The sequence below is a fragment of the Heteronotia binoei genome, chromosome 3, assembly GCF_032191835.1.
Source record: "Heteronotia binoei isolate CCM8104 ecotype False Entrance Well chromosome 3, APGP_CSIRO_Hbin_v1, whole genome shotgun sequence".
Taxonomy (NCBI): domain Eukaryota; kingdom Metazoa; phylum Chordata; class Lepidosauria; order Squamata; family Gekkonidae; genus Heteronotia; species Heteronotia binoei.
In genome coordinates, this window is record NC_083225.1 from 23,589,338 (window position 1) to 23,612,774 (window position 23,437).

Genomic DNA, 23,437 nt, shown 5'->3' on the forward strand with positions numbered 1-23,437 from the left:
CCTGCTGTGATGAGTCTGTTTTTCAGGATCTTAGCTAGAAATGATGAGTTTGCCGATTACTGTGCCGTAGTTAAATAGGGGATTGGGGGAAACTAATATGTAGTTCAATCTGTTGTGCACAAGAGTCAGTGTTCAGTTGCCTTCAAGGTCAGGTTGACATTAAACAAATCTAAACCGTTGCTGGCGTTTCCCGACATCCTGAAAATGCTCAGTAGCTTTGATGTAATTAGGGAGTCTTTTTCACGGTGCGTTTACTTGTTTCGATAGTGCAAATGTTAACCTGTTTTCTGAATTAACTACAAGTGCGTCTGTTCTGTTAATGCAGGCAATGTACTTGATCTCTGGTGTGCTGAAACAACAATTTCTGATTGGAGTGTATGTGCCAGAAGCAGCAGAGGTGGGGGGCTTTTTTTGTGGGTACAATGGTTACATCATTTTTTTTTTGTGATAGCATGTTAGTGATTTTTAGTGAATTTGAAGGCTGCGTCTCTACCACAGGATAAATTCAAATAACTTAGTGGTCAGTGAGATATTTAGAACAGGTTGAGATTACTTTAAATGCGGGCTGCCTTTTGTGAGATAAATTTCACTTACTGAGGTTTCAGATGCCTCCCGACCTTCAAGAGGTGTACTTTGAAGGTACGCTTTGTCTTTCTCTTGAATGGATAATTTAAAAGGAGTAGCTTTGAAGATAAGAGCCCTGTGGCGCAGAGTGGTAAAGCTTCAGTGCTGCAGTTCTAAGCTATGCTCACGACCTGAGTTTGATCCCAGCGGAAGCTGGGTTCAGGTAGCAGGCTCAAGGTTGACTCAGCCTTCCATTCATTCAAGGTCGGTAAAATGAGTACCCAACTTGCTGTGGGGGGGGGGGAAGTGTAGATGACTGGGGAAGGCAATGACAAACCACCCCGTAAAAAGCCTGCTGTGAAAACGTGATGCGACGTCGCCCCAGAGTCAGAAAAGATTGGTGCTTGCACAGGGGACTACCTTTACCTTTTTAGCCTTGAAGATATTGAATTTATTGGATTTATATCCCGCCCTATACCCTGAATCTCAGAGCGGTCATAATCCCCTTTACCTCCCTCCCCCCCACCACAACAGACACCCTGTGAGGTGGGTGGGGCTGGATGGGGCTCTCACAGCAGCTTCCCTTTCAAGGACAGATTCTCAGAGCAGCTCACAATCTCCTATATCTTTCTCCCCCGCAACAGACACCCTGTGAGGTGAGTGGGGCTGAGAGGACTCTCACAGCAGCTGCCCTTTCAAGGACAGAGTCTCAGAGCAGCTCACAATCTCCTTTCCCTTCCTCCCCCACGACAGACACCCTGTGAGGTGGGTGGGGCTGGAGAGGGCTCTCACAGCAGCTGCCCTTTTAAGGTCATCTCTGCCAGAGCTATGGCTGACCCGAGGCCATGCTAGCAGGTGCAAGTGGAGGAGTGGGGAATCAAACCCAGTTCTCCCAGATAAGAGTCAGCGGACTTAACCACTACACCAAACTCTTGAGAACCAATGTGGAATCCAGTTTAAAAATTCTAAAATTTAGCCTCCTGTTTCTGCTGCTCCTGGCAATCACTCTGAAGAGGTCCACTTCCATCTGAAGTCAGACTTACGGGATGGTGCTTTCCCTGACCTGCCTTAGACTTCTGAACATTGTCTGAAGAAACCCCTCAATCTTTCTCTGCTTCCGACTGCCACAGTAGTCAGAGTTCAAGGGGCATTTGAAGATTTAAGGAAAAGGGCTGGGCTTAGCCCTCTTCACTGAGGAAGGCATGTTCCTGTTAAAGTCTGTTATGGTGTTAGGGGTGTTGACCACATGTCTTATGAAGGCCGGATCTGAGGTAAATGTATGTAGTTATTTAATCAGATTTATATCCCCCCCATCCCTTGACGGGCTCAGGGCAGCTAACAACAAATAAAAGCAACATAAAATGTTAAAAAAACAAATATACAATTAAATCATTTCCATACATTTTATAGTCATTAAAAGTCCAAGATGCACGTTGATGTTCTAGTTATTCTGATGTTTCTGATTTAAATTACGTTAGTTCAGTGAGATTGTCGGTGCTGTGGAATAATAGCCACCTCCCTTTAACTGTTAAAAGCAAGTTTGAACAGTTCGGTCTTACAGGCCCTGCGGAACTGTGGCAGGTCCCGCAAGGCCCTTATGTTTTCGGGGAGGGCATTCCACAGAGTGGGGGCTACTGAGAATGCTCTGGCTCTCGTGGTGGACAGTCGAGCTTTTTTCATTAGGGTTTGTAGAATCTTTCGGGTTCGAGTGCCGTGTTCTACTGGAGAAAGTTTTCCTTCCAGACGTTTTGTTCTCAGCTGCGGAGAACATCCTCAGTGGCGTTGCAGCCGGAGCAGGCGCTCTGACCTTCTTGGCTGCTGTGCGTTGAGCTCCTTTATCTGGGGATCTTAAGAAGAGACCTGACCGGGCCATGTATCTCATAAAATGTAATGCTAGGTGGCAGAAACATAAACTTTATAAAGGACACTGAGAAAAACAAAGATTTTTAAAAAACTTAAAATAAAACACGCTTAAAACATTAGCGCTTGTTGGTCCTAAAGGTGCTTTCTTTTTATCTCTCCCATGCAATCTAGGCTTTCTCAATCACACAGCAGACCTGCTGAGCCAAGCCGTTCTTCCTTCTGTTGACTGAGGCTCCTCCCCCTCTTGGTCCCCTGGGGAAGGAAGGAAAGAGTCAGAGCTTCCTTTGAAGCAAGCTATCTCTCCTCCCTTCCTTCCCAAGGGAGGAGCCTCAGCCAATGGAGAAAATAAAGTCTTTGCACTGTAGCTCCTGTGTGATTGAGCAAGCTTGGCAAAGCAAGCTGTGATGCAGAAGGAAGCAAGAGAGACAAAGAAGGAAGCAGATGACAGTCAGGTGCTCGGGGGCCTGATTTGGCCCCTGTGCTGCATATTTGACACCCCTGATGGCTAATAGTAGATGCTAGAAAGTAGGCTTGTCTATATGGAACTATCGCCCTTACATGTATCCATCTCCGATAAGCTATATTAGGTGTTCTGAAATCAGCAACTGCTAAGAAGTGGTTTGTTTTTGACTCATTGCTGCAACCTTAGTCATCTCTTAAGAGTTTGGAAGTTCTTGGAATTACCCAGTTATTTATGCGGATTGTTGTATGTACGTGGTGTGTTCTGTAAGGAAACTGGTTTGGCTTCCAGCTGTTTTTTGAGAACATTTTACGCACCTCTCCAGTGACCTGTTCACAATCGGGGCAGTAAAACAAAAACAGTTCCCTTAAAACAAGGCACTAAAAACAAGACAGTATCATTAAAACAGCTGGGCTGCAGCAACATAAAACATATACCAAATAGTCTAAAATACCGTAGATAAAATAATTCTTGGGTTGGAAGTAGACTACAAAAGGTTTAGGACAGGGGTGTTGAACTCATTTTGTTATGAGGGCCGAATCTGACATAAATGAGAACTGGCTGGGCCTTGTGTGTACCTATTTAAGATTAGTTAGCAGAGATATAAACTTTCTAAAGGACACAGACAAACACAATTAAAAGTTTCTTAAAAAAACACTTAAAACATGCTTAGAACTTTAGCACTCATTGGTCTTAAAGGTGCTTTCTTCATATTTCTCCCATGGGATCCAGGGAACTGGGCAAAAGAAGCTCTGACTCTTTCCTTCCTTCCCCAGGGGACGGGGAGGAGCCTCAGCCAATAGAAGGAAGAGAGGCTTGGCTCAGTAGCTCTACTGTGCAAATGAAGGAGCCTGGCAAAGCAAGCTCTGCTTCCCCCACTTCCTCCCCAAGGGAGGAGCCTCAGCCAATGGAGAAAATAGAGGTTTTGATCTGTAGCTTCTGTGCAATTGAGCAAGCCTTGCAAAACAAGCTGTTATGCAGAAGGAAGCAAAATATAGGGAGAAGGAAGCAGATGGCAGCCAGTTGCTTGGGGGCCTGATAGGAGCCCTCTGGGTCTCATGTTTGACACCCCTAGTCTATGCAATCTGTTTTCTCAAAGACAGTTTGTAGTTTTGGAGCTAGCACACGCTCAAGCATTCTGTTAATAAATACAGCCTTGGGTGGGTGGGTAGCTGCTTAAGTCACTCTGGTCCAGGGATGCCTTCTTTCCTTTCCTTTTATACTCCTAGAAGCTCATTGATTCACACATCTTGAGCAGCAGGAGATACTTGCTTCTTATTTTTTTAAGACAAGGGCTAAAAGGACTGAAACAACTTTTGCAATTGCTAAAGCAAACTTGAGATCACTGAACAAAAGAGAAAGAGTTTCCACTGTGTGTGTGGGGGGGGGGGGCAGTTGGTTGATTAAAGGCTTAATATAGTGATCACTTCTATTCCCCAAAAACCTAAATTCAAGTACGGCATGGAAGGAGGTCTCTCTCCTATTAAGGTGACCTAGATGGCCATCTGACAGCAATGCTGATTCCGTGCACCTTGCCGGATTGTGAGGAGGAAGGCACTGCTTAGTTCTTGTGGCCCTTTCTTACATGTCCAGGGAAATGCGGGCTGCCACTTTGGGAGCATTGGGCAAGCAGCAATTTTCCTCCAGGCCAATTTGGCCAGGGATCCTGGAGGGTTGGGGGGTTTTTTACTACCACCTTCTGGGCATGGAACACGGGTCACTGGCTGTGTGTCTGTGTTTGTGAATTTCCTGCATTGTGCAGTGGGTTGGACCAGATGACCCTAGAAGCCCCTTTCAACTCTGATTCTAAGGCCAGAAGGGTAGCTTCTGTCAGAATAGGGCCTCATGCCTTCATCTAGAGGAGACTCTGAAGTGGCTGGAGCTACACCCTCCTGCACAGAGGTTTTTGCCTCCCAGGCCCACTTGATCAACCCAGTTAGGTTTCCTTCTGTTAGCCACAAGGCTCGAGCTTAGATCTGATGGGCTACACATGTCCTAGCAGCACCTCCGCGCCATCAGGACCCACCACCTGAAATTCATCTGTGCAATTAGGATCAGACTGCATTATAGTAACAGCTTGGAGTTTAACTAGGGTTGCCCAGTCCAATCCCAGAAATATCTGGGGACTCTGGGGGTGGAGCCAGGAGACACTGGGGTGGAGCTAGGGGGGAGGGGGGGAACGGCGCTGGGGAGCGTGGCGAGCCGTCTCGGAGCGGGCGACGCTGCTGTGCAGCTGCCGCCTCTTCTCCGCTCGCTGTGGCTCCTCCTCCGAGATGGGCTCAGGCTGAGCCCATCTCGGAGGACCAGCTGCGGTGGGGGGGGGGCGGCAGTGGTGCGGCGGCCTTGCTGGCTCCGCTCCGCCTCTGGGGTGGAATCGGAGGGGGAGGTGGAGGTGGGCTGGGGGCGTGGCGAGCCGCGAGTCCGGGTTCTAGAAGGGCCCGGATTCGCGGCTCGCCATGCTCCTGGCCTGCCTCCGCCCTCCCCTGGTTTTGCCTGTGCTGCTGCCGCCTCTTGGCTGCTCCTCCGAGATGGGCTCAGCCTGGGCCCATCTCGGAGGAGCAGCTGCGGTGGGTGGGGAGGGGGTGGCAGCGACCTCGCCTGCTCCGGGATGGGGCGGCTCGCCATGCTCCCCGGCGCCGTTTCCCCCCTCCCCCCGCTTCCGTTTTTTTGGGGGGCGGGGGAAGAGGGTGGAAATTCTGGGGTCCCCCGCCAGGGCAGGAGGGTTGGGAAGCCTAAGTTTAACTGAATTGGCCACAGCATCTAAGTCATGAGCAACACTCCCTCTAAGCTGTGGAGTCTTGTGAGCAAAAAATTCTACTTTGTTAGGTACTGGCATTAAGGTTGTGAGCTTCTGCATAAATTGGTGTGCTCTGGGGCCATTTTTCCAGAGCTAAGACAAAAGTGTGTGAGCCAGAGATTGAAAAACAGTGAGCTAGCTCACACTAACTCACCTTAGTGGGAACATTGCTTATGCGGGGGTGGGGGGGTGAGCCATTTAAACTGCAGAGTGCATTGCAAAAGAATCAAAGCGGGCCTGTGTGTTTTGGAGGGAGAGTCTTGGGGGGCTCGGGGTAAGAGCCCCATTGAAGTCCTTTGGTTGTGAAAGATTGATTAGTGTAGCTAATCAGTGCCCTGACGTGGAATAACCCAAGCTAGCCTGATCTGGTCAGGTCTTGGAAGCCGGTGATGGTGATGATGATGATTTATTTATTATTTTAATTTATGAATTGCCCTATCCCGGCCAATGCCAGGCTCTAGGCGATGCACAACAAAAGGTACACATAAAATCAATAAAACCAGTAATTAAAAACAGTTGCAACCAAATGAACATACTTTATAGTAAATAAAGGTAAAGGTAAGTCCCCTGTGCAAGCACCAGTCGTTTTCGACTCTGGGATGACGTTGCTTTCACAACGTTTTCACGGCAGACTTTTTACAGGCTGGTTTTCCATTGCCTTCCCCAGTTATCTGTACTTTCCCCCCCAGCAAGCTGGGTACTCATTTTACCGACCTCGGAAGGATGGAAGGCTGTGTCAACCTCAAGCCAGCTACCGGAACCAGCTTCCGCTGGGATTGAACTCAGGTCATGAGCAGAGGGCTCTGACTGCAGTACTGCAGCTTTACCACTCTGTGCCACGGGGCTCTAGAAAGGTAAAGGTAGTCCTCTGTACAAGCACCAGCCGTTTCCGACTCTGAGGTGACATTGCTTTCACAACGTTTTCATGGCAGACTTTTTACAGGGTGGCTTGCCATTGCCTTCCCCAGTCATCTACACTTTCCTCCCAGCAAGCTGGGTACTCACTTTATCGACCTTGGAAGGATGGAAGTCTGAGTCAACCTGAGCCGGCTACCTGAAGCCAGCTTCATCTGGAATTGAACTCAGGTCGTGAGCAGAGTTCAGACTGCAGTACTGCAGCTTTACCACTCTGCATCTTGGGGCTCTTTTATAGTAAATAGGGTTAGCCTTAGCTAGAATTTGGATGGGAGACCACCTAAAGATATAAAAGTTTTGGAAATTTTGAAGGCATGGTGGGGAAAAACACATTTCCCCCTCCCCCCCCCCGATGGAAATTTGTGGAAAAATGGGGGGGTTGGGAGCAATATTAGTATTCTTTACAGACTGAAAGTCACTTTGTTACTTTGGGAACATAAAATGCAGTGTGCATAAATCGGGCTGGCATAAAAGTATCTGAATATCATACAAGTATCACATTGACATTAAAAGTATCATGTTTGATAAAAGTCGAAGTTATTTAGAAAATAACAAATTGAGTATACTTTTTAAGTTTTATTTTTTGTTACAACTGGAACTACAAGATCTTGAAACGTAAAGAACGCCTGAACTGTAAGGTACCTCTTTTACCAGTTTATGAGAAAAGGCAATCCTCTCCCCCAATAAAAAACGAATCGTATTCTCAGTATTTTCTGAATTCTATTCCAGCATTTGCTTATCCTTAGAGTACAAGAATTTGACACTCTACACTCCGTGGTGTCAAACTCATTTGTTATGAGGGCCGAATCTAACATAAATGAGACCTTGTGGGGCCAGGCCACGTGTGTCATAAAATGTAATGCCAGGTAGCGGAGATATAAACTTTATAAAGGACACAAATACAATGAAACATTTTTTTAAAAGAAAAACCCTTAAAGTATGCTTAAAAGATTAGCACTCTTGCAATATTGTATGCTGTTCAGGTATGTGTCTGTAAGTTGCAAACCTACTTTTGATTTTTTTGACGTTCATTACAGAAATTTCATGGTCAATGTTTTGAGCCTAAGGCCCAGGGGAAAACAAAATGGCTGGGCATTGTGAGCTTTTATCTATAAGTCGCTTCATGTGCTGGTCAGCCAATGGAGAAAATAGTCTTTGCTCTGCAGCTCCTGTGCGATTGAGCAAGCTTGGCAAAGCAAGCTGTGATGCAGAAGGAAGCAAGAGAGAAAGAAGGAAGCAGATGACAGTGAGTTGCTTGCGGGCCTGATAGGAGCTCTCTGGGGGCCTGATCCAGCCCTCAGGCCACACGTTTGACACCCCTCCTCTACATTGCGTTATATAAAAGTCTTTACATTACATAGTTTTAGAAATAATATTGGAGGATTAGATATGCAAACACCTTGTCACACACAGGTTATTTGTCATTATAAAAGAAAACATTCCATGATCAGTTTCTCCTCCCCCCCCAATCGTTCTGTGAGCAAAAACTCTCCTTTGTGAGATACTGGCATTAAAGTTGTGAGCTACTGCATATACCAGAGTGATTCCTCACTGGCATTTGCTCCGCCCTCACTCTTCTCCCTGCACTGGCTCAAGCAATGGATTCCCCACTAGTTGCTCCATGGGCGCCTCTTACATCTTGACTTCTTCCCATTATCGTCGCAGCAACAGGATGCTGGTGTTTTTGCAAGTTCCAGTTGCCGTGATGGGAATTGGAAGTAGCCCTGAAGCAAGAGGTGCTGCGGAGCAACTGGTGGGGAATAAATGACAAGAGCAGCGCAGGGGTGGAGCATATGCCAGTGAGGAATCACACTCAGTTTGTTTTGGGGCCATTTTTCCTGAGCTAAGACAAAAATGTGTGAGCTGGAGGCTAAAAAACGGTGAGCTAGCTCACACTAACTCAGCTTAGAGGGAACACTGGTGGCAACAGCACTTCTGTATATGCCTTTCGCTGTACGGGACTGAGAAGAAGACTTAACCTGAGTAGCCCTGAGTTCGAATCCCTGTCAAGCTAGGAAGCCTACCTTACATAGCAGGATTATTGTCAGGCTGAAAGAAAGATAATACTCCTTGCACTCTCTGCCCAGAACTCTGAGAAAGAATAGGATGCATGCTGATAAATGACAATGCTGAAGGCAGATTTCTCCTCCTATTTGTGTTGCTTTTTTGTTGTTCAGTTGCAGAGTCGACTCTGACTCTTTGCGACCAAAAGGACAAAGTCACGCCAGGCCCTCCTGTCTTCTATCATCCTCCGAAGTCTGCTCAAATTAGTGTTAGTTACATCAGTAATGCTGTCTAGCCATCTCATCTTTTGCTGTCCCCTTCTTCTTTTGCCTTCTGTCTTTCCTAGCATCAGTACCTTCTCCAGTGAGGGCTCTCTTCTCATTTGGTGGCCAAAGTATTTGAGCTTCAGCTTCAGCATCTGACTTTCCAGGGAACAGTCTGGGCTGATTTCCCTTAGGACTGACTGATTTGAACTTCTTGCAGTCCAAGAGACTCTCAAGATACTTCTCCAGCACCACAGCTCGAAAGCAGCTTTATACAGACTTTTGTTGGCACTTGTGTTGCTTATGTGACCCTTATAAAATACACCCCACAGAAATGTGAAAGTTAGTTCTCGCCTCTGGTCGAAGCAGTAGGAGAGCTCAGTTGGCGCAGAAGGAAAAACAACCTCTTATCTGAGCAGTGAAATTGGGAGTGTAAAGTTCATGTGGATTTCCAGGTTATCTGGCTAACAAATGCCATGTCAGTTATTCCTCAAGCCTTTACAGGTATATGGGTGGATCCAAAGGTCAGTTTCTGTGAATGGGGAAGTTGGTGGAGCACAACTTTTTCTGCCCATTGAGCTTCCTGCAGTCTTCCCAACCAGCAGCATTTTGGGCAGAAACAGGGCTTTCTTTGAGCAGGAATGCAGTTCCGGCTGGCTTGGCATCAGGGGTGTGGCCTAATATGCAAATGAGTTCCTGCTGAGGTTTTTCTACAAAAAACCCCTGTGTGAAACAATGCTGATGTTATGGGTGTGTGGCCTAATAGGCAAATGAGTTCCTGCTGGGCTTCTACAAAAAATCCATGTGAAACAGTGGTGATGTCATGGGGGTGTGGCCTAATAGGCAAATGAGGTCTTGCAGGGCTTCGTCTACAAAAAAGTCCTGTGTGAAACAATGGTGATGTCATGGGGGTGTGGCCTAATATGCAAACGAGGTCCTGCTGGGCTCCTTCTACAAAAAAGCCCTGTGAAACAATGGTGATGTCATGGGGGTGTGGTGTAATATGCAAATGAGGTCCTGCTGGGCTTTTTCTCAAATGGCTTTGCATGAGTGCGAAAGAGGCTGTTTAAGAATTGTACGGCTGCATTCTTTTAAATGCGTATGACATTTTGCATGGTTCTCTGTATTCTGCCCGCAGCTGAGATCCTGGGTGTAAATTGCCATCAAGTTGCAGCTAATTTATGGTGACCCTGAAGGGCAGGGGTGGCCAAACGTGCTTAACATAAGAGCCACACAGAATAAGTGTCAGATGTTGTAGAGCTGCAAGTCAGGAAGAAAAGAAAATAGATAGGGAGAAATGGAAAGAAAGCAACTTAAAATGCATTTTCCAAGCCACCAGTTGGCTTGGATAAGTGATTTACAGAGAGAAATGCCTTTTCCAAGCCAGTTGATGGGACGGTGGGGCTTTCAAGAGCCACACAACATGTGTGAAAGAGCCACATGTGGCTCCCGAGTTTGGCCACCCCTGCTGTAGGGTTTTCAAAGCAAGAGACATGCAGGGGTGGTTTGCCATGGCCTGCCTCTGTGTAGCAGCTCTGGGCTTCCTTGGTGCTCCCTCATCCAGATACTCACCGGCAGGGGTGGAATTCTAGCAGGAGCTCCTTTTGCATATTAGGCCACACCCCCTGATGTAGCCAATCCTCCAAGAGCTTTCAAAAAAGAGCCTTGTAAGCTCTTGGAGGACTGGCTACATCAGGGGTGTGTGGCCTAATATGCAAAGGAGCTCCTGCTAGAATTCTTCCCCTGCTAACCAAGGCCATTCTTGTTTAGTTTCTGTTCCGATGAGATTGGCATAGGCTGGGCCATTCACATTTTTTTTCCTTTATGAAATCTGAATAGTCTCCCCCCCCCCCCCCCCCCAATTTTCAAGCTTTACTGATGTTAAACAGGATACAATACAATATTACTTGGGAGATGGGAAGTGGAGCAGTAAGTTATCAAACCAAAAAGGCTTAGCATAGAGTATGGTATGCACATATCACACTGAATACGATCAATTGTTACAACTCGATTTATGAAGTATTTCAATATTTCCAAAACACGTACCAAGGCAAGGAAGCTTAGGAAGAATTGGGAAATAATTCCAGAAATAGACGAATAGATTTATAAATATAAATGAGTATATAAATCAGCGTTAGGTGCTGCAGATCAAGAAGAAATAATGAGCAGGCATATGTAAGGCCATCCACATCAAAGCACAATTGAGGTTCCCCCTCTTCCAGAAGTGGATACGTGTTTTTCTTCATTCTTGGAGTTCACGTTCTTTCTCGTTAATTGCCACTTAAACTACTGAATAAATCAGTAGACAAGGTGCACCTTTAAGAGCAACTAAATGTAAGCTTTCGTATGCTCTAAGCAGACTTCATCAGGGCTTTTTTTTTTTTGTCTGACGAAGTCTGCTTAAGAGCATACGAACGCTTACATTCTGAATAAAACTTAGTTGGTCTTAAAGGTGAACTTGTCTACTGCTTTGTTCTGTTGCTTCAAACCAGCACGGCTGCCCGCTTGGATCCACTTAAACTACTGTTTATTGCTTTCTCTTAGGTATACCATATCAAAATTAACATAGTAGTCAACTCTGTCTTGGTAAAGTTTGAAGAAACGTACTTGTTGCTGAGATTTTAATATCTGTCTCCTCCCCCTGCCCTCCGCTTCTAGTTTCTCAGGCAGCTGGGGATACATCCCAATTGGCAATTTGTCGATGTGTACGGGATGGATCCGGAGCTTCTCAGCATGGTGCCGAGGCCCGTTTGTGCTCTTCTGCTGCTATTTCCAGTAACAGAAAAGGTAAATATTGTGTCTTCCGATTCTCTGACCTTGATAACTGAACTGCACACCTGCGTCTTAAAAGCAAACGAACCGAAAGAAGACCTCATTTTATTAAAGCCGGATAGGGATTTGCTGCTCGGTTGATACCACAGAGGTGTCGGGACCACGGAGGGAGAGAAAGCTGTGGAATTACATAACCAACTCTCTGTGTGACAAAACTCGCTGAAAATGTATTTGAATTGCTCTAATGAATCCAATAACAGGCCTAATACGGCTCCTGAACTGCATGTTTGACACCCCTGATTTAGATTATTCTCAGAATTTCAATTAGTGCCAAAATCCATTATAACGATCCTTTTCTATTGCTCTAGGCTTCCTCCAATCTCTCTGCAATCTACAAGATGCTGTTGTTAATTACCTTCCATATCAACGTAGAAAGTGTGTGATATGGCATGAAAGGATGCTATACTGCAGTATTTTTTTAAAGTTAACAGTTGAGCTTTTCAGTGAATCTCGTATCATCTCCGAATACTTCGAGATTGGATGTCCAGCTTCTGTGGTTTTCATAGGCTGCTGTAATCTTCCGACGGCAGTCCATGAGAACGCTAGTTTGGCTTTTCACAAGAAGTTACCCCTGAGTCATTTGAGTATGGAGATAAAGGTGGCACTATGAGGGCTTTCTTCTTCATGGCATCATACGTTGGGTCAAACTGGGAGTTGCATGCAAAGTCTAAACAAATGGCGCATGAAATGGTGTAGAGCAGGGGTGTCAAACATGTGGCAAGGGGGCCAAATCAGGCCCTCAGAGGGCTCCTATCAGGCCCCTGAGCAACTATCACCTGCTTCCTTCTCTCTCTCTCGCTTCCTTCTGCATCACAGCTTACTCAATCGCACAGGAGTTACAAAGCAAAGCCTCTGTTTTCTCCATTTTCTGAGGCTCCTGCCTTGGAGACGAGGTGAGGGGGAAGGAGAAGAACTTGCTTTGCCAGGCTCTCCCACAGCAGCCAAACCTCTCTTCCCTCTATTGGCTGAGGCTCCTCTCCCTCATCTCCTGGGGAATGAAGGAAAGAGCCAGAGCTTCCTTTGTCCAGTTCCCTGGATCCCATGGGAGAAATACAGTGAAAGCACCTTTAAGATTGCTAATGTTTTAAACACGTTTTAAGGTGTATTTAAGGTGTAGGCCACAATCTTTAATTGTGTTTGTGTCTTTTATAAAGTTAATATCTCTGCTACCTAGTCGTAAATAGGTACACACATGGTCTGGCCCGACATGGCCTGGCCCAAGAAGGTCTCGTTTACGTCAGATCCAGCCGTCATAACACATGAGTTTGACACCTCTGAGTCTCTTACGCCTTTTTCATCCCTTCCCTCTCCTTACTTCAGCCTCAGGAAATATGTGGCTGCTAGTTCATATGGGTCCCAGAAATCGATTACCCCGGGGTTGGGACGACTAGGAGACGGTGAATGCCCCAAAGATGTGTGTCCTTCCCATTGATGATGCTATTGATCCAATCCCTTGCTTGTCTCAGCATTATTAAATGGATCCTATGACACCCTTCCTTCAAGATTTTTTTTCCCCAAGAAAGGCTTTTCTGTGTCAGGAAAAAGTCATTCTCTGTTGGAGGAAATCTTTCTCTGTAGAAAGAGCACTGAACACAAGAGAGACTTCGGATCCAGCGCAACTTATTTTAATCCTTTTTATGCTGAACTGTGGGAAGAGTAGACAGTACATAATGAAATCTTAGCTACCTTTTCTTGATAAGCAGGGAGTAGCCTGAGGTATCCCCTTTGTGGGATGTTCTGCTTGACATTAGAATATGCTAAGCGAGGAGTTTCCAGCTCTTTTGAGCCTGCTTGGCACCTTTGGAATTCTAACACAGAGCAGCCTTTAGTGGTCGTAGGCAAGCAAGGAGTTTCCAGCTCTTTTGAGCCTGCTTGGCACCTTTGGAATTCTAACACAGAGCAGCCTTTAGTGGTCGTAGGCAAGCAAGGAGTTTCCGGCTCTTTTGAGCCTGCTTGGCACCTTTGGAATTCTAACACAGAGCAGCCTTTAGTGGTCGTTGGCAAGCAGCTGTTTGCAAGACTGCATTGACTGTACTTCATTAATGTCAAATCCCAGCCTGGATGGGCTTATTGTTCCCCACCAACAGACTTCTTCTTCTTCTTATTATTATTATTATAGCAGTTCCTCTGAAGATCTTTTTCTTCCAGAGTGATGCAGTAGAGATTCTCTGGCTTTTACTGGCCGTGGGGGTAATGTCTGCACGACTGGCAGATTCCAGCTCCAGCCCCATTACCAAACCTGTCTCCAAATAACTAGGCAGGCTCCAAATAACATTAGAATGGTGATTCTAGTGAGAGTAGAGCATTGGATATAAGAGGAACAATTTTTGATGAGTGAATAAGCTTTTGCTGGCGATAAAGCATGGAAGCGAAACGGGGAAAAATAAAACCGATTGATCCTGTCGCGCCGCGCTATGGCTTTAAGTGGCTGAGGAAATATTATTTGAAAGCAGCCTAAGAAAGAGAAAGTATTTAGAGGGAATATATAGAACCTTGGAATAGTCCACACTTTTTTCAAGGCTTACAATAAACTGGAGTTGCAACATAAGAGTGGTAAAATTGACTTTATTGAAGGATACATCGATTATAAGAAGTTGGTGTAAGCTTATCATACCCGGAGCCGTTTGGCTTTTTTTTCTCCATTCCGAATAACTTGGCAGCAGTTTTCAACACATAGTTGTAAATGTAATGGAAGTGCTCAAACAGCAGAAGGCAGGTGCCATCTTGGAGACATTCCGGCATTCTCTTATCAGATGGTGCCTGCTGAGGCAGGTTGTCTGTGGCACATGACAACAAAGGCCTGCTCTTCTCTTCTGACAGACTGGTTTTATCATGTGGAAATGTAGGCGGGCTTAAAGAAATCTTAGTTACCTAATCAGCTGATGAATGCAGGCGATGGCCTCGTTTTTAGTCTCTGTGCTTTTTTGATTTCTGCCCTCTAATGTAGGAGTTGCTAACATGGTATCCATAGGCGGGGGTTGTTTTGTAGAAAAATAGGTGGTGGAGCTCATCCAGGTAGGTGGGAAGGAGGAGGGGGAACCCTCAGGAAGGTTCAGGAGCGGTGCTCCTGTGAGCTCCTGCTGAATTCAAGACCTGCCCATAGGTAGCATGGGGCTTGCCAACACCGTTCTTGGTGACCACTGAGGGGTTTTTAGACATAGGTGGGACTCTTGCCCAATAGGGCTTCTTATTTGCCATTGAAGGTCTGATTAGTTGTGTATAGAGATGCAGTACTGTAGTCCTAAGCTCTGCTCACGACCCGAGTTCGATCCCGGCAGAAGCTGGGTTTTGGTAGCCAACTCGAGATTGACTCAGCCTTTCATCCTTCCGAGGTCGGTAAAATGAGTCCCCAGCTTGCTGAGGGGAAAGTGTAGATGACTGGGGAAGGCAAGGGCAAACCACCCTGTAAAAAGTCTGCCATGAAAACGTCGTGATGTTTTCGGAGTCGGAAACGACTGGTCCTTTACCTTTTTAGAGATGTACACAAAATGGGAAAATAATTGTGGTTCATGTTGGTTCATACTTTGTTTGATTGCATGAACTAAATGAACCACAGACTTACTCAAACCACCATTTTTCTGAACCAGTTCATGGTTTATTTTATTTATTTATTTATTTATTAGATAAATTTATATTCTGCCCTTCCCCAAACAGGCTTAGGGTGGATTACATCCAAGTAAAATCAGTCAACCAGAATAAAACCAGTTAAAATACAGTTAAAAAACAAGACAACACAACACAGTACTAAATAACAAGGCAGACAGGCTCATAGTGCAGGTTGGAATATAATGAATGGCCCAGATATAATAATTCAGATGACGGCTCACTGTGGGGGAGGATAGCAGAGGGTATAAGCAAATAGGAGAAGGACGCCTGCTTGCCTCAACCAAACGCCTGGCAGAACAGCTGCGTCTTACAGGCCCTACGGAAAGATAACAGATCCAGTAGGGCCCGTATCTCCATGGGGAGCTAATTCACCCAGGCTGGGGCCAGGGCTGAAAAGGCCCTGGTCCTGGTCGAGGCAAGACAGACATCCTTTGGGACAGGGATGACCAAAAGATGTTGGTTGGCAGATCGCAACAGCCTTCGGGGCTCATAGGGTTTGTTTGGTTTAGTTTGGGAGATGGTAGAACAGCGTTTTGAATTAGACTCATCAAGAGTCTTCATTAGCCTCTCTTCCACCCGGCTTCAAAGTTTGACAAAGATTGGATTTGGAATGTCCAAAATATAGTCCTCCCAAAGCAGATGCCCCTAGGAAAGCTCTTCTCTCTATGTGCTGCAAAGTGAAAGCAGCAGATTCAGGGTGCCTCCTTCCAAAGAGCAGAATGGGAGCTCCATGATTGGCTTCCAGAGCTGCCAATCAAGCTATGGGCAACTGCTGTGCATGTTTCTAGGGCTCCCACTAGCCCCCTCCCAGTGTTGCCTAGGGATTGTTTGAATCAATGCCAGGCTGCCTAGAAAATGAGCAGCAAAAAACAAACCACCCGAACATTCATGGGAAAAAGATGGTTGGTTTTTGGGTTCAGGAATGACGCAGCCGAATGAACCAGTTCAAAATGAACCAAGAACCAACTCGGTTCGTGCTCAAACCATGGGTTTTTTTTTGGTTCATGCCCATGTCTAGCTATGTCTGTTAATATTGTTTCAGTGGTAGCTGCCATTGCATTGTTGGTTTTATTACTTCTTTTTTGCCAGTTTATATTTAAATTACCCCTCTTTTCCTCAGCCCTTGGACTTCCTCTGCGAATGTGGCTTCACCTTCTGCAGCAGCCATTTTGTGGCTGAGCCTTATTACCCTGTGTTAGAATTACAAACGTGTCCATGGACTGAGAAAGGTGGGGGGCCTCTTCTCTAGTATAGACCCCAAAGCTTGCCATTTCTGTTTGAAAATGTTTGGTAACAACTGCAGTGATACAAAATGCACTTCCTTGTTTCATCAAGACCTCTCTGATGCTTTATCTGCCTTGGGAAGCAGGGAGTTAAAGACTAAAACTTCTGTATACTGAAAAGGTAGCAAGAGATAAAAAAATATTATCATCTGTATAAAAATGAACTGGCCATCGTGGGCTTTGAACATTTTAACAGGTTGAAAGGTACAAGGTAAGGTGGAAGGTGAAGGCTTTTAACATGGAAGAGCCTTTCTAGCTCGCTTCAAGCTGCATTTAATAATAGTGTTCTTTTACTGGCTCTGTGTACTAGAACATAGTGCTTCTGCCATAATTTATCATGCTGTGAACATAACACAAGCTGCACCTGAGCCATATATATAGAAAGCTGAAAATAAAACAGTGGGGAAGAAATCAGATGTTTCAGAAAGTCTCCAACTGAGAAAAATCTTCAAAAACTGGAACAGTGTTAGTTCCGAGGTTCTCTTTGTAATACCAGCTGGAGGCATTTGCTGATTTCTTTTTTGGGGAGGAGGGAGAACAGAGAAAAACCTTTTTGTTTCTTTCACAACCAGGTTATAGTGTTCGAGAACTGATGGTTTTTAAACCAGAATTTGAATGTGTGCTTCTTAGTGAAAGTGTTGTGGTTTTCTCTCTCTCTCTCTCTGCCCCCCTTTGATTTCTAGTACGAGACCTTCCGAACAGAAGAGGAAGAGAGGATAAAATCTCAGGGACAAGAAGTTAAACCCTGCGTCTATTTCATGAAGCAAACCATCAGCAACGCCTGTGGGACAATTGGGCTTATACATGCCATTGCAAACAACAGGGACAAAATTAACTTCGGTAAATAGTGCGTTGTCGGTGTGCTGCCTTTTTTCTTTGTTTGAAAGGTAGATGGCGCTGTTGAGCCGCTTTGCATCTGAAAAATTATTCCACCTTTGTTTTACTGTACTGCACAAAAGTCACAGTTACATGAATAATGTTTTCTAGAAAGACTTAGTGACAAATAGCAGATCTAGTGTCTGCTGTTCAGATGCCTGCGCTCCCAAATCCTGATCACAATTGCATGTTTCCTTTGATTTCAGTGGCACTTTCAAGCAAGCTTTTAGCTTTATGTTCAGAGTTTCACTTTATTGTTGTGCTTATAGATTGCATAAAGGAGCAGCGAGTTGGGAAACTGGTCACTTGGGTGTCTTGACGGGTGTAAAGAAGACGTGGGTGTATGTTCTGTCATGTCACCTGTACACTGAGTTGGCAGCATGAAATAATTTTGGATAAAAGCACAGCGAACAATTTGCAGGCAAGTTCAGAGTAATGCAAGGTGTTAAATGCTCATTTTCTTGACTTATTCTAGAAGCGGAGTCATCGTTAAAAAAGTTCCTGGATGATTCTGTCTCCATGAGCCCTGAAGAGAGAGCCAAATATTTAGAAACCTATGAAGTCAGTACAATTCTTTTAATGTATATTACTTAGCATGCAGTGTTTCTTGAACTTTCGGTTCAGTGAAATTGCGTGGGTCTTGGATAAGCAGATAAGCCTATTAGCATAGGTTGTCTAATTTATTTAGTAATCAAATTTCAGATGATAGATTCTTTAATTTAGCTGATTAGTTAAACTTGAATAAATTTTCCTAATAGAGTTTCATTGTACAGGCTTTTTCCTGAAGCTGTTTAAGGGAGTCTGAGAACTTAAAATTTAATAAAGAGAAGCTGCCATTAGAAGGAAAGGCAGCCTGTAGTCATTTTCTTTCTGTCCCCTGCTACCTTGACACAAGAGCCCATTTATCCTCAAAAGGTGAACCTGTGGCCTTCGTCTCACAGCCTGACTAATAATAATGAAAGTTCTAGTCCAGGGCTGGTCAAACTCGCTTAACATAAGAGTCACGTGGAATAAACGTCAGATATTTGAGAGCCGCAAGACATGAATGTCAGATGTTTGAGGGCAGGCAGGAAAATACATGGGAGGAGGGAGGGAGAGGTGGAAAGGAATCAACTTTAAATGCATTCTCCAAGCCAGCTGACAGGGTAGTGGGGGCTTTGAGAGCCACACAACATATGTGAAAGAGCCACATGTGGCTCCCGAGCCGCAGTTTGGCCACCCCTGTTCTAGTCTGTAGGGTAAAATATACTTCTTATATACTTTTTATTCACTTGCATGCAGAAGTACATTAAACTATGTACAATAAATAAAGTAGCTGCCTGCCACAGATTGCAGTTAAATGTCTGGGGCTCTGTAAACCTCCAAGAAGTCTGGGTAGGGAAAGAGGTCCACGGAAAGCAAAATTCTGTTAGTAGAAGTGCTGGGTATAAAATAGTGCAGGAATGACACATTCAGCGTCTCATCTTGATCGCTGGCCTTTTCGGCTAAAGCGCTTCTGGGAGCAGATGAGAGGAGCTTCCAGGACCCTCGAGGTGCCTGATTGGCAGTAAGCATGGGATTGCAAGGCTCGTGTGACTTTGAGGAAGTTCTTGCTTTAGTTAGGGCAAAAAAGAGAGTGTATTTCCTGACCGACTACTTCAAACAAGTGATCACGATGACAACTCTGAAGAAAAAAAGCCCCTCTCATTTGAAGTCCCACTACTATAGAAGCGGTGGTAATTGCTACTATCTAGGAATATTCCTAACCTTCCAACCCCCAAAGAGGACACCTTCATCAGTTTTTTTTTTTTTAAAAAGAGCCCAAAAGAGAGCAGACATCTGAAAAAAGAGGACACGTAACCTAAAAAAGAGGGCATCTTATAATCAGGACTTTTTTTGGTAACAGGAACTTCTTTGCATATTAGGCTACTACACCCCTCTGATGTAACCTTTGTCCCCTCTAAGCGGTGGAGTCTTGGGAGCAAAAATTCTGCTTTGTAAGCTACTGGCAGTAAAGTTGTGAGCTCCTGCATAAATTAGTGTGTTCTGGGATCATCCTTCCTGAGCAGGCTGAACTAAGACAGAAATGTGTGAGCCAGAGGCTAAAAAACTGTGAGCTAGCTCACATGAACTCAGCTCAGAGGGAACACTGGATGTAACCAGTCCTCCAAGAGCTTACAGTAGGCCCTGTAAGCTCCTGGAGGATTGGCTGCATCAGGGAAGTGTGGCCTAATATGCAAAGGAGTTCCTGCTACAAAAAAGGCCCTGCTTATAACCCTTTTAGTAGAAAACCTAAGGAGCCCCATGGTGCACAGTGGTAAGGCTGCAGTACTGCAGTCTGAGCCCTCTGCTCACGACCTGAGTTCAATCCTGGCAGAAGCCTGGTACAGGTAGCCGGCTCAAGGTTGACTCAGCCTTCCATCCTTTCAAGGTCGGTAATATGAGTCCCCAGCTTGCTGGGGGGAAGGTGTAGATGACTGGGGAAGGCAATGGCAAACCACCCCTTAAAAAGTTTGCCGTGAAAATGTCGTGATGCGACGTCACCCCAGAGTTAGAAATAACTGGTCCTTGAAAATGGTCTCAAAGGCTACATTCAGCTTCCATGATAAAACCTTTGTGCATATGATCAGAAAGCTTATGGTTGATTCTTCTCATGTCCTCTCTTCCACCATTCCCTTTTATTGTGCCCCTTCTGTGAAGGATGTGATTGAAGGTTTCTTGGGTTAATAATAATGAAAGTTCTAGTCCAAGGGTAGCCAAACTTGCTTAATGTAAGAGCCACAAAGAATAAAACATCAGATGTTTGAGAGCCACAAGACATGAATGTCAGCTGTTTGAGGGCAGGCAGGCAGGATAATAAATGAGGGGAGGGAGGGAGGGAGAGGTGGAAAGAAATCAACTTTAAATGCATTCTTCAAGCCAGCTGGCCTAGGTACTGTTATTCTTGCTGGGTTTTCTTTGACAAAGCAGATGGCTGCTTACATGAGCTACATGGCTGACTTCAGAGTAGTGGCTGATATAGGCACTGCTAGATTAAAATGCTACCCTGGATTTGAGTACAAATGACTGCGTTTAGCTACTGTTCAGTTGGGTTAAAGAAGACATTACTTCAGAAATACAGCTTATTGTTGTTGCTGTTCTTTCGATCAGTGACAACTATATAGCCTGTGTTAAAACTTGCGTGTATATCTACTAATGACAAATTTTGAAATTTCAGGCTATTCGTGTTACTCATGAGTCCAGTGCCCATGAAGGTCAGACTGAGGTATTTGACTTTTTAAAACTTTACTCCCTCCTCCCCTGAAATAGAGAACAAACTGTACCAAAAATTGCTTCTAATAACTTTCTCTCTTTTTTGCCTTCCTTTAAAATCTTCTGTCAACTTGCTAAAAACCGTAGCAAAGTCACATCCTTGAGGAAAGGTGCCATGGGTCAGTTTGGATGCATGAAATGCTTAAGTGGGGTTGTGAGAATAATTAAATGTATTATTGACAGCTGGCGTGGTATAGGGGCAAAAAATATCAACCGTTGAGCAGATTTCACTAGCCACTGATTCCCTGAGTAGATAAGCTGCTGTCTCTGCACCTTAGTTTTGTCTTCCTCTACTACACACGGATTTATTTTCTGGAATGGCTGTTTCAAGGATTTGCTGAAATGCTCTTTCCAAAGAGCTTTATCTTCCTGTGGAGAATGTGCTCAGTTTTGTGTATACGTTGCTGGGGATGGACAAAATAATGTTGTATGCCTGGTCAAACCATTTGGACTTATTAGGACTACCTAATTCCACCACCTCAGCTTCAGAGCTGCAAAGATTCATCAGCAAGGAAAGTTCAAATAGGGCTTCATCAACTGTGTTGGAATTTAGAAATTACCATTCATAATTTTTTAAAACCTCTCTGACTTGAAAAGAGCAATGAAACCTCTTTCTTGGGGTAAAGACCATTTTATCCTTTTCATGACTTCACAGGAAACGTTTTCATTTTGGGATGGTATCCAGTTAGCTCCCCTCGGGTCCATCTTTAAGGAGAAAACGAAGGGAAGATGGTCACTTTCAGTACGCGGTTCTATGGAAATGTTGTTGATAAATGGGAATAGATTTGGTAAGCATAGGCAATAATCTATCACACTGCAGCCACGAGAGGATACAAATGTAAATTCACTGGCAGCTGGAAATTGGGGGAGTCCATTAACTATTTGGACATCGTGTTTGATACAAAATTTTAGTAGGCTCAAACCAGCTTTATTAAGTAGTGTATCCTTGGAATGGTAAGTCAGCCCAAGCTCTGTGTCCTCAAAGCCCAGGGAGGAGATCCTTATTCTTCTTGGAAATGTTGTATGCTTTATGATAAGCATTTATGAGATTCCAAACAGAATGGGGGAAAAAAAGGGATTTTACAAACCCATTTCTTCTTTGAACTAATCCATTCTGTTAGAGCTTTCACCTGTGTGAAGCAGGTGAGCGGTACATTTTTGCTGTATGGTCATGTCTCATCGATAAAGAAAGTTGAGCCCTGAAAACGGGCTCAAAGGCTACATTCAGCTTCCATGATAAAACCTTTAGAATGCACACGGTTGTTTCTTCTCATGTACTCTCTTCCACCATTCCCTTTTATTGTGCCCCTTCTGTGAAGGATGTGATTTCATTGAAGGTTTCTTGGGTTAGGAGGTCTCAGTTTACTGTGACGTCTGCACAGGGCTTTTTTTGTAGCAGGAGCTCCTTTGCATATTAGGCCACACCCCCTAATGTAGCCAATCCTCCAAGAGCTTACAGGGCTCTTCTTACAGGGTGTAAGCTTAGAGTGTAAGCTCTAGGAGGATTGGTCACATGGGGGGTGTGGCCTAATATACAAAGGAGTTCCTGCTACAAAAAAACCCCCTGTGTCTGAATGTTTAGAAACTGGGATTTTGAACCAGAAATATCTGGATTATCAGTTTGTTGAGGTGGGGGGAGGTGCTTTACTTCCCCTGTGCAGCTGCTTTCAGATATTACAGCGAATTGGTGCTTGAATCAAAGCTATTGAAATCAGGAATCTTTCAGTCGCCTTCCAGCATGGGAGAGGGAGGGGGCATGAAGTTGGAAGGAGAACAGGAGCACAGCAGCAGGTTGAACTGCGGGGGCTTTGTTGTGACTCTGGTAAACAACCACAACCTTCAGGCTGGAGCTACCGCCAATAATTTGTGCTGCTTGGGCAAGGAAGTTGCACGTGCTTAGGGAATTTATTTGATGCAATCATAGATCCACCAAGATTGATACACAGAGCCCTCAGCACATCTACATTCCATAAACTTTCAAAGGCACGTGGTAGGCCAAATGTGCTTAGGGAGAGGCTGGCCGTTGAGACATTCATGTACGGATAGGGAGAGGAGTGACGTGTCTGTCTCGTTTGCTATGCCTGAGTTCTGTTTTGCTGAGGCTATCGGTAAATATTCTCTGTTGCCTGTCTAAGGTTTTTCTCATGTACACTGTTAGTCACTCCTAATGGGGAAAGCCTTGAGTGAAGAAGATTGTTTCATAAGGGGACCAATCAAAAATTTTCCGCGACAGAGTCTTGTGTGGATTTTCTTGGTTTAAGGTGAAAGGTAAAGGTTGTCCTCTGTGCAAGCACCAGTTGTTTCTGACTCTGGGGTGACGTTGCTTTTGCAACGTTTTCACGGCAGACTTTTTTACGGGGTGGTGTGCCATTGCCTTCCCCAGTCATCTACACTTCCCCCCCAGCAAGCTGGGTACTCATTTTACCGACCTCGGAAGGATGGAAGGCTGAGTCAACCTCGAGCCGGCTTTTTGAACCCAGCTTCCGCCCGGATCGAACTCAGGTCGTGAGCAGAGCTTAGGACTGCAGTACTGCAGCCTTACCACTCTGCGCCACGGGGCTCTTATTTTCTTGGTTTAATCCGTGTCAAATAATAAGGCATAAAAACAGAATCGTTGAATGAGAGTACCTGACACGGTCAACTTTAGAAACGGGAGTTACCATGCCTCCCTCACCGCTGCGAG

The 23,437-nt window shown here is 45.0% G+C and overlaps 1 protein-coding gene across 1 annotated transcript in view; it reads left to right on the forward strand.

The window, feature by feature from the left end:
* The window catches only part of UCHL3 (ubiquitin C-terminal hydrolase L3), a 63,958-nt gene that overhangs the window by 8,438 nt on the left and 32,083 nt on the right, over positions 1-23,437 (forward strand). The window contains exons 2-5 of the mRNA XM_060233588.1: positions 11,525-11,653; positions 17,271-17,427; positions 17,939-18,024; positions 20,660-20,707. Coding sequence (XP_060089571.1) covers positions 11,525-11,653; positions 17,271-17,427; positions 17,939-18,024; positions 20,660-20,707 — 420 coding nt within the window. The remainder of the gene's footprint in view (positions 1-11,524; positions 11,654-17,270; positions 17,428-17,938; positions 18,025-20,659; positions 20,708-23,437) is intronic.